The following is a 14,292-nucleotide window of genomic DNA, read 5'->3' as shown; positions in this document are numbered from 1 at the left end:
ACTCTGCGCCAAGCTCCGCCCTGCTGTGCTTCCACCTGAGGACTGCCACGGGGTGGGGGTGGGGGGGGGGGCGCTGTGGAACTGAATCGAGCCAGGGCTGAGTCAGCTTTGTTACAAAAGGCACTTGAAGAGCCACACCTCAAAAGAGAGACATTTGCCACGTTTATACCCTATGCTAACCTGTAAGCCACAGGTATAATACTGGCTAATACTTGTCACATACTGTTAAGCAACTGAAATGGATTATCTTATTCAGTGTACTCCTTGCAACAACTCTGTAAATAGCATGATCATCCCATTATACAGATTAGAGCACACAGAGACATTAACTCATGTGCTCAAAATCACACAGCCAGTATGCAGCAGAGCTGGGATTTGAACCCAGACACTCTGGTGCTAGAGCCCAAGCACTAACCACCCAGTCCTCCTTCTCATGTAAAGACTGACCAGGCCTGTGCTGAAAAATTCTAAGATCACCAATGGCTCACACACAATCATCTTTCTCAAATCCTGAAACACTTAGAACACAGAGACCCCGCTGGGAAACGCAGGGAGTAAGCGTGGGATGAATAGAGGCATCCTGCAGAGAGCAAATACAAACTGCAGGAGGCAATGGGCCACCAGTGGCAGAACAGAGTCGGCCTTTGAGAGGGTCACTGGAGCAGGGAGCCAGCCCTATCCACCCACCCCGGGCAGAACCCTGGGTTCTGAGCACCTAGGGACTGTCTCGGTCCCCCTGGGCAAGCCAAGGCGAGACATGCTGGCTACCTGACCCATGTGCTGAACTTGCATCACCTTCCTTGGCTCTGCCTTCCTAAGTGGAGACTAAATGCTGAGGGGTATTTGCCTTTTATGATCCTTCGGAGTACGGGCTTACTGATATGGTGAAGGTTAATGAAACAATTAAGTGTGCGCATGAAAGCTAAAGCATGGATTGAAGCTTTTCAATTTCCATCTGCAATAACGAGCGCCAGACTCGGGTTCTTACCCTGCGTTTGACATCCACTAATTATTTCAGTGATTCCAGTTACGATTAATAAGGACTCAGCCATGTGTGTTAAATCTTAGCATTCCAGTTTCTCATCCGTGGACTGAGTGGGGGCCATGCAGAAGGGGGTGCTGGAGGGCCAGGGAGGGGGGCTTTCCTTTCTTAGCTGAAAGGGACTGAGCACGACCTAAGTGCCATGCCATGCAGCTCACCTACTTGGCCTCATCGACTTCTCGCGATAATTTCACTGTTTTAATGCCACTGTATGTCTTTCCCACTGTCTCCCAAGTCACCCCTCAGAAGGACAATTGATTCTCCACAGACTCCTCAGGTCCCCACTCCATCCTCATCCTCCCCACCCCTTCTTCCACCCCAGATACCCTCCCACTTCACCGTCTGGAAGCCATAGTTCCTCATCAGTAAGATCACCCGTCATTGCCCCTCTTGGAGATGCAGCACCGTTTTGCTCCTTCTAAACACTGGCTCCCCGAAGACTCACTTCCCCAGCAGCCCTCTCACGTGGGGGGCTGCTTTTGCTCCCACAGCCTTTCATACCACTGGGCCTGGGAGTCTTGCTGTTCTCTACCGCGTCCAGACCTTTCTCCTCTCCTCCCTAAGAATATTCAGGGCTGAATCATATTTCATCAGGTTATAACCAATCCTCATCATCGCAGTCTGCAACAATGGGTCACTGTCAGTTCTCCATGGTTTCAGCCACTGCTGTTTCAATTCTCGGCACTTGAACATATACATAGACCATCCTCTCAATGAAGCCATCTCCTCTTGCGACCTCTCTCCAGTCACCAGGAGCCTACACCCGTCGTGATCAGTAAACGCAAACTCTCCATAATCCTGAGCCTCATACTTCATACTCTACTTGCTCAAAATTTCTATCTCCCTCTAACATCCCAACTCTGTCCCTCTTGCCTCCCCCCAGGCCCTCCAACTCACTAATCTAACCATCTTTCTTTAATAGACTTTATTTTCAGAGCAGTTTTAGGTTCACACCAATACTGAGCAGCAGGTACCGCGTTCCGTGTGCCCCCTGCCTGACACACCTATGCACAGCTGCCCCCACTATAAACCTCCCCCCTCAGAGTGGTACATTTATTATACCTGATGAACCTACACTGACACAATCATCCGGAGTTCACAGTTTATATTAGGGCTCATTCTTGGTGTTGTACATGGGTCTGAACAAAGGCATAATGACCTGTATCCATCATTACAGTATCATAGTTTCACTGCCCTAAAAATCCCGTGCTCCACCTCTTCATCCCTCCCTCCCCACTAACTCCTGGAAACCTCTGATCTTCTTACTATCTCCATAGTTTTATCTTTTCCAGAATATCATACAGTTGAAATCATACAGTATGTAGCCTTTTCAGATTGGCTTCTTTCATTTAATAATATGCATTTAAGGTTCCTCCATGTATTTTCATGTCTTGATAGCTCATTTCTTGTTAGTGCTGAATAATATTCCACTGTCTGGATGGACCAGTTTATTTATCCATCACCTACTGAAGGACCTCTTGGTTGCTTCCAAGTTTCGGCAATTATGAATAAAGCTGCTATAAACATACATGTACAGGTTTTTGTGTGGACACAGTGTTTGACTCCTTTGGGTAAATACCAAGGAGCACAGTTGCTGGAACGTATAGTAAGAGTGTATTTAGTTTTGTAAGAAACTGCAACTTCATATTGACTGTAGGTTTCTTGTAGACAACATAGAGTGGGGCCTTGTTTTTCTAAGCATCTTTCCCACTTCCCTTGTCCCCTGGAAGTCCAGTCTCCCTCCATAGCAGCCTGAATTCCATGGACTATCATTATACTCTCCATCACATACCCCTCAACTCCCCTGCCCCTCTCATGATTTGTTGTATTCTTTGGCAAAAACACAATTCTGGTAAAATCTAAATCTCTACCTACGCCATGCTAGCATCCAGGGAGGTGAATGTACTTTGAAAACATCAACTACATTAGCTATTCTCATTTTAAATTTCTGACCATGAACTTCAAATGGGCTCTTATGGTTCTCCAGCAATCATATCCTGTCTTCCTAATCCATTCTCTTAAATTCTCCTAAAAAACTATCTCAAACCTCCTCTCCTCAATCTTCTATCACATCCTTCCCAATTTTACTCTCAGCTGATAATTTTTCTTCCTATTTCAATGGAAAAAAACCTGAAACAACAGAAAAAAATTGTCTACAGATTCTCACCACCAATGCATCCCCCACTAGCGTCCTCACCCTCCTACTCGACCTTCCTCCTACTATGATAACCATACGTGATTCTAGCTAAATTCGTTTCTCCACATATACATCCAATCATCTGAAATAACACTATGTTATTGAACTACTGAATTAATATCATCCACTGAGATCATATACAATGTTGGTCATTGTATATGATCTCAGTGGATGATATTGATCTACTGAAAAACCCCCACCAACATACAGGAGGGGGGAGGGAGGGGCAAGAGAAAGAGAAAAAGAAAGCTTCTCTTAATCGTACTTCTCTAATCAGCTACTTAACCATTTCTCTACCCTCCTCTGCAATAACATGCCTCAGAAGAGCTGTTCATATAGCTGGCTCCAGTGCTTCTCTCTTCTTCTCATTCTTTAATCCTCACCAGTCATGCCCTCTACTCTCCCAAAAGTGCTCCCATCAAGGTGACCAATTACCTCCAAGCTGCTAAATCCAATGGTCAATTCTCAGTCCTAGTATTTGGGAATAATATACTATCAGATTTATAGGGTAACTGTGACCATTTAATGAAATACTAAAATGCTTACAACACTTTCATTGTGAACTGTTACTGTAATCATTTTTTAAACAAATGCAGCCTAAATGTCAAAAGCAGAAAACAGCTTTACAGTATGCACACTTAATTTATCTCCATTTGTATTTCAGTTGGAGGTTTCAATAAACATTCCTTCTCTATAACTGGGTCTCGGAGGGAGGAAATAGGGGAGTGGATTTGAAGCCCACACTCTTTTTGAATCTACTTGCTAAGGTCTCCATTGAGTAATGAGGGTTAATTATCCTGTATTGTGTGGGTGTCTCCACAGCATCAATCTGAAAAATTAATTTAACTTTTGACCAATGAGAGTAATAAGCTTCTCTCTCTTTTTTTAATTAAGTTTGTCAGTAGCTTTGAAAATACTTGAGAGTCAGGGATTTTAACCAAAGTCAAGCAAACTAATAATTTCCTAAAATTAGTGTTGTCAAAGCAATAGCATCAGCACCAAAAATTCAAAGTATCAACATAACATGTTAAATGGTTTTGGTTTGTGCTCTGTGTTGTAGCCAGAGATTCATCTCAATAATAACTGAGTTTGTGAAATTTATGGACCAAAAAGAAAGGGAAGAAATTCTGGACCAATTGAAAACCAGACTTTCTGTCAACATCTGTGTTGAGTAGCGCATAAGAAATAAATGGTGGATGAATATTCAAAAACTGTTCAATACATTGACCAAATAAAAAGCTCTGAGCCAATAAGTTTGGGTTGAAAGCCATCAAAAATTTGTTGAAATATTGTTCCTAAAAATAATGCTTTGTAAATTTTCAAACCAATACAAAAGCATGTTGCTGACCACTTTTTTAGTCATATTAAAAAATGTATCTAAGCTAACTGTACATTCAAGAGTAAACTCATATTTGCAGACATGCTTGTCTATATAGAAATCACCAAGGAATCTACAAAGCACCAGTAAGTGACTTTAGCCAGGTCATAGGATATAAGGTCAACATACAAAAATCAATCATATTTCTACATACAGTAAGAAAATTCGAAACCAAACATTTAAAAAAGTATTTCCAACAAGTAAAAAATTAAATACTTAGATGTAAGTCTTATAAAACATATGTAGAATCTGTAAGTTGAAAGTTATAAAACACTAATGAAGGAAATCAAACAAGACCAAAATAATGGAGAGATATACCATGTTCATGGTTTGGAGGACTCAACAGTGTCAAGATGTGTGTTCTCCGCAAACAATTGCAATAAAAATACCAGCAGAATTTCTTGTAGATATGAACAAGCATATGTATATGTATATGTGTATGTGTATGTGTGTGTGTGTGTATAGAGAGAGAGAGAGAGAGAGAGAGAGAGGAAGAAATGAGAAAAGCCAAAATAATTTGACGGGAATGGCAAAGTTGGAGGACTCAAAGTACCTCACTTTAAGACTTAATATTCAAGCTACAAAAATAAAGATAGTGGGTACTAGTGAAATAATAGATATCTAGATCAAGGAAACAGAATAGCACAGAAACAAACCTATACAAATATGTCAAAAATTTTTTACAGTTGTACAAAAGCAACTCAATGGAAAAGAATATTTCAACAAATGAGGCCAAAACATATGAACATCCACATGCAATAAGAGGAACTTTGACCTATACTTCATACCTTGTATAAAAGTTAACAAAAATGTTCATAGACCTAAATGTAAAACCTAAACTATAAAACTTCTAGAGAACTTAGGAGAAAAAAATATTTGTGACCTTGTGTTAAGAAAAGATTTCTTACCTGTGACACCAAAAACAATTGTAAAAGAAAAAAAAAATGATAAACTGACGTCACCAAAATTTAAAATTTCTATTATTGGAAAGATACTGTTAAGAGAATGAAAATAAGTCATACTGAGAGAAAATACTTACAAATCCTATCTTTTTAAAATTTTTCAATTACAGTTGATATACAATATTATATTAGTTTCAGGTGTACAACATAGTGATTAGACATTTATATAACTTACAAAATAAATCACCCTGATAAGTCTAGTAACCATCTGACACCATACATAGTTATTACAATATTATTGACTATATTCCCTGTGCTGTACTTTACATCCCTATGACTACTTTTATAACTAGCAATTTGTACTTCTTAATCCCTCCCCCTTTTTCACCTATCCCTCAAGCCCCCTCCCATCTGGCAACCATCAAAATGTTTATGTGTATCTATGAGTTTGTTTGTTTTGTTTGTTCATTTATTTTGTTTTTTAGATTCCACATATAAGTGAAATCATATGGTATTTGTCTTTCTCTGTCTGACTTATTTCACTCAGCATAATACCCTCTACGTCCATCTATGTTGCTGCAAATGGCAAGATTTCATTCTTTTTCTGACTGACTAATGTTCCATTGTATATATGTACCACCTCTTCTTTATCCATTTGTCTATTAACGGACACTTAGGTTGCTTCCACATTTCAGCTATTGTAAATGGTACTGCCCTGAAGAGAGGGGTGCATATGCCTTTTCAAATTAGCATTTTGGATTTCTTTGAATAAATAGCCTAAAGTGGGATCACTGGGTCATATGATAGTTCTATTTTTAATTTTTTGAGGAACCTCCACACTGTTTTCCATAGTGCCTTTCCAATGTACAATCCCATCAACACAAAAGGGTACAGGGTACCCTTTTCTCTACATCCTCGTCAACACTTGTACAAACCCTCTCTCTTAAGAGAAATTATATCCAGAATATATATAAGAACTTTCAAAACTCAATAAGAAAATAAACTCAAATTTTTAAAAAATGGACAAAGGACTTGAACAGAGACACTTCGTTAAAGATACAAAGATGGCAAAAAAAAAAAAAAACACAGAAAGATGCTCAACATCATTAAGCATTAGGGAATGCAAATTAAAACCAGAAGGAGATACCACCACACCGAAAATAAACTGACCATGCCAAGTACCAGCAAAAATATGGAGCAGCCAGAACTCTCATAATTTGTTGGTAGTAATGCAAAATGGTACAACCATTCCAGAAACAGATTGGCAGTCTCTCATAAAGTTAAACATACATTTACCATATACTCAGCAATCCCACTCCTAGATATTTACCCTAAAGAACGTGCACATAAAAGTTTATAGAAGCTTTACTCAATTGCTAAAAACTGGGAACCAAACGTCCTTCAATGAGTGAATGTATTAACAAACTGATACATGCATGCATCAGATGTGAAATAAAAAGAAATTAACTGCTACATGCAACGACATGGATGAATCTCAAAGGAAATATACTGAGTGCAAGAAGCAAGTCTCAAAAGGTTCTATACTATATAAGTTCATTAGTATGACATTTTGGAAAAGGCAAAACTCTAGGGTGTGTTGGTTCCATGCCCAGCACAGCCCCGGCTCATGGTCCCAAGAAACAGTGTAGCGTGGAGCAGCTTCAAAGCACTGAATCTGGACAAACCGACTGGTGTGCTCACTCTCCCATTCCCCAGTACACAGAAGCTAAGAATGGCTCCCCTTGTCACTTTCTTTAAGAACTGACTTGAGTAGGCCCTAATAGGAGATTAAGAGCTACATACGAGTATAGCAGTTCACTGAGATGGATGGCAAAGTCCACACTAATACAACCTACACTGCTGGTTTCACAAAGGTCATCAGCATTGACAGGACTAGAGAGAACGTCTGTTTGATTACGACACCAAGGGTTCTTTGCTATTCCTTGTATGACTCCTAAAGAAGCCAAATGAAAGTTGTGCAAAATGAGAAAGATCTTTACGGGCACAAAAGAAATCCCTCATCTGGTGAGCCGTAGTGCTGACACTATCCATCACCTTGATCTCATCAAGGTGAACAACATTCAGACTGATCTGGGGACTGGCAAGATCACAGATTAAACCAAGTTCAACACTGGTAACCTGTGCCTGGTGACCGGAGGTGCTACCCTGGGGAGGATTGGTGTAGTCACCAGAGATGAGGAGAAGTGAATGATTCAGCGTACAGTTTTGTAGGTTCTCCAGTATTCTGCATCCTCCTCCTCACACGCCAGTCTTGCTCCCACTCCAGTAATCGAAAAACACAAAAAGCAAGAGGTCAAGAGTTTGAAATCAATGGACAAAATGAGGTAATAACAATTAATAAAAAGTACCATTTATAGGCTTTATTTTTATTATCAATGTTCATTTACTTCGGTTTTCATTTATTTTGTTATTTCTGTTCTTTATTGTTGACTACCTAAGCATTTTACACGGTTGCAGTACTGATTCTCTCCATGACTGTGTGATGTGTGTAGCATTACAGAATAAAAACTGACTGTTTCCCACAACTGACAAGTAGCAAAATAGGAGTTCAAACGCCAGGTCTTTCTGACTTTAAAACCTGTGCGCTCACCCATTATACTAGAGAGTCTGTTGGGGATCAACTATGCGTACCGCTGCCCACCCTTTATTTCCCCAAGTTAGGTTAAGAGTCGGCCCCAATTAAGCCTCTAGTTTTTACAGTGTGCTAAGTGGAAAGGAGCACGCTTCTCAGCAAGAGGCAACACGGCGAGAGGGAAGAGAGGGTGGGGGAAGTCAGACCAACCAACCTGTTTTAAATCTGGGCTCTACCACTTAGTGCTAGGTCATCTTAGACAAGTACACTGCTCCAATTGATTCAACGAGTATTTGCTTGTTCCAGGAAATGTTCTGGGCTTCAATGAGATATTTGTGAACAAAACAGGAAAGATTACTGCCCTCAAGCTTCCATTTTAGTGGAGGACAAGGGCAATAAATAAAAAAGTAAAACATATGCTGTATGGTCATAAGTACTACGAAAAAATCCAAAAAAAAAGAAAAAGGCAGGAAGGGGTGATGACAAATGGAGAAAGGTTACAAGTTTTTTAAAGATAGTCAAGGAAGCCTTCTGAGAAAGTGACATTTGAGCAAAGACTTGAAGGAACTGAGAAGGTTGTTCATGCAGATACCTGGGACAAGAGCTTTCCAAGCAAAGAGAATAACAAGTACAAAGATCTGGTCCATGCCAATGTGTTTGAAGAATAGCAAGGGGATGGTCAGAGTGGCTGGATAGACTGAAAGAGGGAGAGAACCGTAAGAAATAAAATCAGGGAGAGAATGGAGAGGCTAAATAATATATGTCCCTAGGGGACAGAATAGTAACTCTACTTTGAGTGGATAGGGAGTCCTGGAGGGTTTAAGCAGATCAGTGCCGGGATCCTTTTCTTTTTCTAGGGATCCCTCCAGCTGACGTGTGGAGGAGGATCAGTATAGAGGACCAGGGAGACCAGTTAGCAGTCTCTCGGATTAGTCCAAGCAAGAGATGACGATGGTTTGGACCAAGGTAGAAATAGCAGAATTGGTGAAAAGAGATCAGATTTTATATACAAATATATAGATTTACACATACATATACATATACACACATATTTGGAAGGTACAGCTGGCAGGATATGCTATTGAATTATATGTCAGGTGTGAGAGGAAGAGAAGAATCAAGGATAAATCCAATATTTTTCATCCTGAACAATTGAAAGGGTGGGTTTGACCACGTAAGGAGGAGAAGACTAGATCCAGAGTTAGTTTTGTTAAGTTTGAAATGCCTATTTAGCATCCAAGTGGAAATATCAAGTTGGCAATTAGATATACATGAGTCAAGTTCGGGAGAAAACACTGGGCTAAAGATATAAATTTTGGAGTCATCAGCATATGGATGGTATCTAATGACTTTAGATAAGCTCATCACCAAGGCAGTGAGTGTAAATAGACAAAAGAAGAATTCAAAGGAATGGGCACATCTTTGGGGCATTCCAAAATTAACACATCAGGGATATAAGAATGAATCAATAACAAATGCAAACAGCAGTCGTTCTGGAAGAAAAATCATAGAAGCATGTGTTATGCTGGAAGCCAACTGAAGAATTTGTACGGAGAAGCAGGACGTGATCGGCTATGTCAAAGCACATGCCCGGTCACGTAAGCTGAGGACGGGGACCCAACCAGTCCATTCAGCAACGTGGAAGTCACTTGTGACTTTGCCAAGTATGTCTCCGTGGAGGTAGTGGTGTAGGTGTGGACGCCTTATTAGACGGGATGGAAAAGATCACAAGGAGGGCAACTGGAAACGCTGAGTGTAGAGCGCGCATTCAGGAGTTGTGGTTGGAGAGGGACGTGGGGTCACGAGAGATCCCACTTGAAGATCAAAGAACAGCAGCACGTTTGTACACTGAGTCAGCAGGGAAGGGGAGCAGCTGACCAGGCAGGAGACAGACACAGAGGTCTCAGGAGCCGTGTCTGCGTGTAGGCCCAAGGCCTGAGATTCAGCACACAGTGGAGGAGCTGCCTCAGACAGGAGCTGGGCAGTTCACCCACTGGAAGGAAAGGGAAAACAGTCCATGAGCACAGATGCATGAAGGGAGGACACATGCTCCTCGGATGACTTCTATTTTCCAAGGTCCTTACCTGGGAGTTAGGAGGGGAGGGGGTGTCAGAAGACTGAGGAGAGGGAAAGGTACGAAACACTGGTTTGGGGGGTGGGGAACTGCCCGAGGCACTGAGGCCTCCTTGAGGTAGGAGGCTGTGAGTTCACGGCCTCTTCGGTGCAGCCGAGCGCTCTCCAGACATACTTGCTTTGCAGAGGCAGCAGCAGAGCAGCGGGGAATTAGACTCAAGCGCGGTCAGGCTTTTATCCAGTGAGGAGGACGAGATAAGAGGAGGGCAAGACAACTGATCATATGTGCAGGGATGATTATAATGATTGCCCGTGAACTGTAAGGTCTGCGAGGAGGAACCTAAGAGGGATGAAAACCAGTGCAAAGGTGGTATGGTCAATGGTTTGTAAGTCTGGGGGAATCAAAGGATGGCTGGAGTTAGGGTCCCAGAGGGAGTGAACTGGACACGTAGGAGGTGGTGAGCAGAGAGGGAGACTTAAAGTTAGGATCAGGGATATATTGGGAATAATTAAGAGAATGAGTGGTCGAGTTAGAGTTCCCAGTAAGGTCACTGGAAAAGATGCTATCAGGGAAATGACAAAGCCGGCTAACAGGAGGGTCATCTTCCTAGATACTTAAACCACCAAAAATAGTAACAGCAGTAATATTGGGAGAGTGCTGGTGAAACAGGGGCTAAACTCTTCAGGGAAGGTGAGAGAGTGACCCCGAGATGCATAAGTTACTGATACAGTGGTCCCCCTTATCCACAGTTTCACTCTCCGTAGTTACATGCAGTCAACCACAGTCCAAAATCTTAAATGGAAAATTCCAGAAATAAACAATTCATAAGTTTTAAATTGCACACTGTTCTGAGTAGTGTGTCGAACTCTCGTGCCATCCTGCTCCAGCCCATCCCGCACATGAATCATCCCATTGTCCAAAGCATCCACGCTGTACAGCAACGCACCTGTCAGTCACTTAGTACCATCTCAGTTACCAAATCAATTATCGTGGCGTCACAGCCCTTGTGTGAAAGACCCCTACTTTACTTAATAATGCCACATTCACATAATTGTCACTACAGTATAATTGTTCTATTTTTGTTGTTGTTAATCTCGTACTGTGCCTAATTTATAAATTAAACCTTAGCAAAGGTATATATGTATAGAAAGAACAGTATATATAGGGTTCAGCACTATCCAGTTTCAAGCATCCAGTGGGTGTGTGTTGGGACGTAGCCCCTGCAGATAAGGGGGCTACTGTACAAGGAGAAGTAGGTTCATTCTATTAGCTTGTCTCTCTGAGTTCAGCTTCCCCACTTGTAAGTTGGAAATGCTAGTAGTCCTTCCATCATGAGGTTTTCACAAGATTGAGTGAGATGAGCAGATAAAACATCTGTCACCCGTTGGGACTGGCAGACTTTAGTGTGCAGGAATATTATTTTTAAAAGGGCACCTGTGAAGTCTTGCGTGTGTCTCAACTGAAGTTGAGGAGTGCGGCTTGGAAGGCTCACTGAGCTCAAGCTGAGCCAGGAAATCATCATCATAATTCCCCCGAGATGGTCACCTAAGGCTCTCTGGGAAGCCGGGGCCGCGCCATGACGCTCCTATCTACAGCGTCACTTAATAATGCTACATTCCTCCGTGTTCCTGACAGACATGGAGGGTCCTCTGTCCCTTCCAGCCACCTGCAGGCACCAGGCTTGTTGCCTTCCAGCCTGAGTGTCTGATGTACAAGGCAACACCTAAGTGCTTGCTCTGGTGTGTCTCCCCTTCTTACGGCCAGGCTAGCTAGGAGCCAAGGGAAGTGAAAATCTCCAGGAAATGGTACCTTGTATCCTAACTTGCTGAACCCAGAAATGTGCAGAGGCTCTGAGGCAGTTCAGTCTGACTTGCTCCCAGCATGTGGGGCTTGGGCCAAGGGCTGGGTTAACCCCTTTCCACTTCTTTACCACATCCATCCATGCACTCAGCTCTAGGCAGGAGTTTCCACCAAGAGCTGAGGTCTTATGTAGCTACTAGGGAAGTTCATGTTTTACCAGGAACGGGCAATAATATTCAGAGTCCTTGTTCTAGAAAAAGAGACAAACTTGATGGAGTAGGGGCCAGACTCAAGGGAGCTGAGCTGCAGCAGCAGGACTGCCAGAGTTGAATGGGTCCATGTGATAAGGCGACCCTTCTTGTCCATTCCACTGGGCCCAGTGTCCCTTGAGCCTCCCACCTCTGGCTCATCAGGGCTCTCATAATATTTTAGCTGGGACAAGCTCTGAGCAAGTGGACTTAATGCTCCACTCGTGCAATCCTGAGAGTGGACCCCTAGCCTCCTCTACCCCCGCACTACTCAGTGACCACAGCTGCCTTGTTCATTGCCAATTTTTCATTGCCTAGTACATAGTAAGCTCTCAATGAGAGAAGGAGGGAGGCAGGAACACAGAACACAGCTCTTCATGTCACCACCCTCCTCTGCACCAGGTGTCGAAACCTAGAACACTTCAAGTATTTTCCCTGAATTTTTCTCCATGACAATCCGCCTGAGCTGAGCAGTCCTTTTCTCCAACCAGCATTTCCCTTCTTCTCCCTAATATATATATAACGGGCAGCCACTCTTGTCTGAAAACATTTTTTTGATCCTTTTCCTAGCAAACAAACATTTACTTACCTCTTTCTCTAATGCACAGTGACATTTTGATGAAGCAGTGCTGGAAGGAGACAAGAATCATTAATTCAGAAGAATGGTTGAGCTTTTGCAGTTTGCCAGGCTCCCATTTATTTGCTGAGGAATCCAAGTTCTGGAAAGGCAAAACTGCTCTCCTCTTTACCAAATGCCATTTACCAGCTTGAGGGCTGCTGACACTGATTGGCACTGAAAGTGACACTTGTCTTTTGTGTCCTTTCTGAACAGACTTGTTTCAACTAAGAAAGCAACAAGGAAGCCTCTAGGGGAAAATATTTGGGGGGACAGTGGTATGAGGGTGACATGAAGCACTCTTTTGTCCCACATTTTGGATCATTATCTGGAACTGAAGCAGTCTGTTTGTGGGAGAAAGACGTTGGCATATCGCTAGGAAAGGAAGTCATCCTCTCACAGATAATTCAGAAAGGCACACCTAGGGAAGAGAAGAGAGAATTCCAGAGGCAACTCATTAAAAAGAAACAAAAAACAAAGACAAACAAACAAACAAAAAGGTCACGGTCTAAAAATATCTGTTCAACAGGCAAGTAATTTAAGGAGCCACGATTCGCCATACCAAAGGATTGTGGTAAGAAAGAATCATGTTAATTTAAATTACATTTGGTTAAATTACATTTGGTATAAATTAACACATTTGCCAGCACATAAAAAGAAAGCATAGCTGGGTGCATTTTTCCCAGTGTTAGCGTATCGGCTGTGTCTTTCCAGTAAGCGTCCTGTGTGGTTACCATTCCAGAGTGGAGGTAAATGAGTGAAGTGCTATTTCCACCAGCCCTAAAAGTTCAGCTCATTTCCTCATTACTGCCCCCGCAGAACTGGGCACGGAGAACTGCTGCCCTGGAAGAGCCCAGGACGGGCTTAGGCGGGCATCAGAACCACTTAGGGAACAAGGCTGAAAGACAGATTTCTGGGCCTGAGCTCCAGGAATTCTGCCTCGGTCAGTCTGCACCCGGGCCCAGCACCTACAGTTTTAGCAGGCACCCCAGGTGCCTCTGGTGCAGTCGGCCTTTTCAGTACACGTGGACAAATCCTGGCTCAGAGAAGATACCCTCTAGGTTGTCGTGCCAAGAGACACCACCCTGTCATCTGGATGCACACGTACCCTGGTTCCAATGCTCTCTGTAATGTCACACTTGGTGGACAGTTGCTGAGCGACACTGCTGTGCTGGGCAAGCCCATCTGGGGGCTCAGTGTGACACACCCCTGATTTCTCTTTGTTCTGTTAGAACGATTACAGGAAGTTATCTATGCAATGCAAGGATTTTGTGGTGGGCGTGCTGGACCTGTGCCGAGACACAGAAGAGGTGGAAGCGATTTTAAATGGTGATGTGAACTTCCAAGTCTGGTCCGACCACCACCGTCCAAGTCTGAGCCGGATCAAACTCGCCATTAAATACGAAGTCAAGAAGGTAAGCTTCCCCACCTCCCTTGGCCTC

General features: G+C 42.8%; 1 protein-coding gene across 2 annotated transcripts in view; it reads left to right on the top strand.

Moving 5' to 3' along the window:
* TRPC7 (transient receptor potential cation channel subfamily C member 7) overlaps positions 1 to 14,292 on the top strand; it is a 127,338-nt gene that overhangs the window by 29,959 nt on the left and 83,087 nt on the right. For both annotated transcript variants that reach the window (XM_033096398.1, XM_033096400.1), the window contains exon 3: positions 14,083 to 14,265. In XM_033096398.1, coding sequence (XP_032952289.1) covers positions 14,083 to 14,265 — 183 coding nt within the window. The remainder of the gene's footprint in view (positions 1 to 14,082; positions 14,266 to 14,292) is intronic.

This window comes from Rhinolophus ferrumequinum, chromosome 24 (assembly GCF_004115265.2).
Source record: "Rhinolophus ferrumequinum isolate MPI-CBG mRhiFer1 chromosome 24, mRhiFer1_v1.p, whole genome shotgun sequence".
Classification (NCBI taxonomy): Eukaryota; Metazoa; Chordata; class Mammalia; order Chiroptera; family Rhinolophidae; genus Rhinolophus; species Rhinolophus ferrumequinum.
This window is presented reverse-complemented; position numbering and strand designations above follow the sequence as displayed.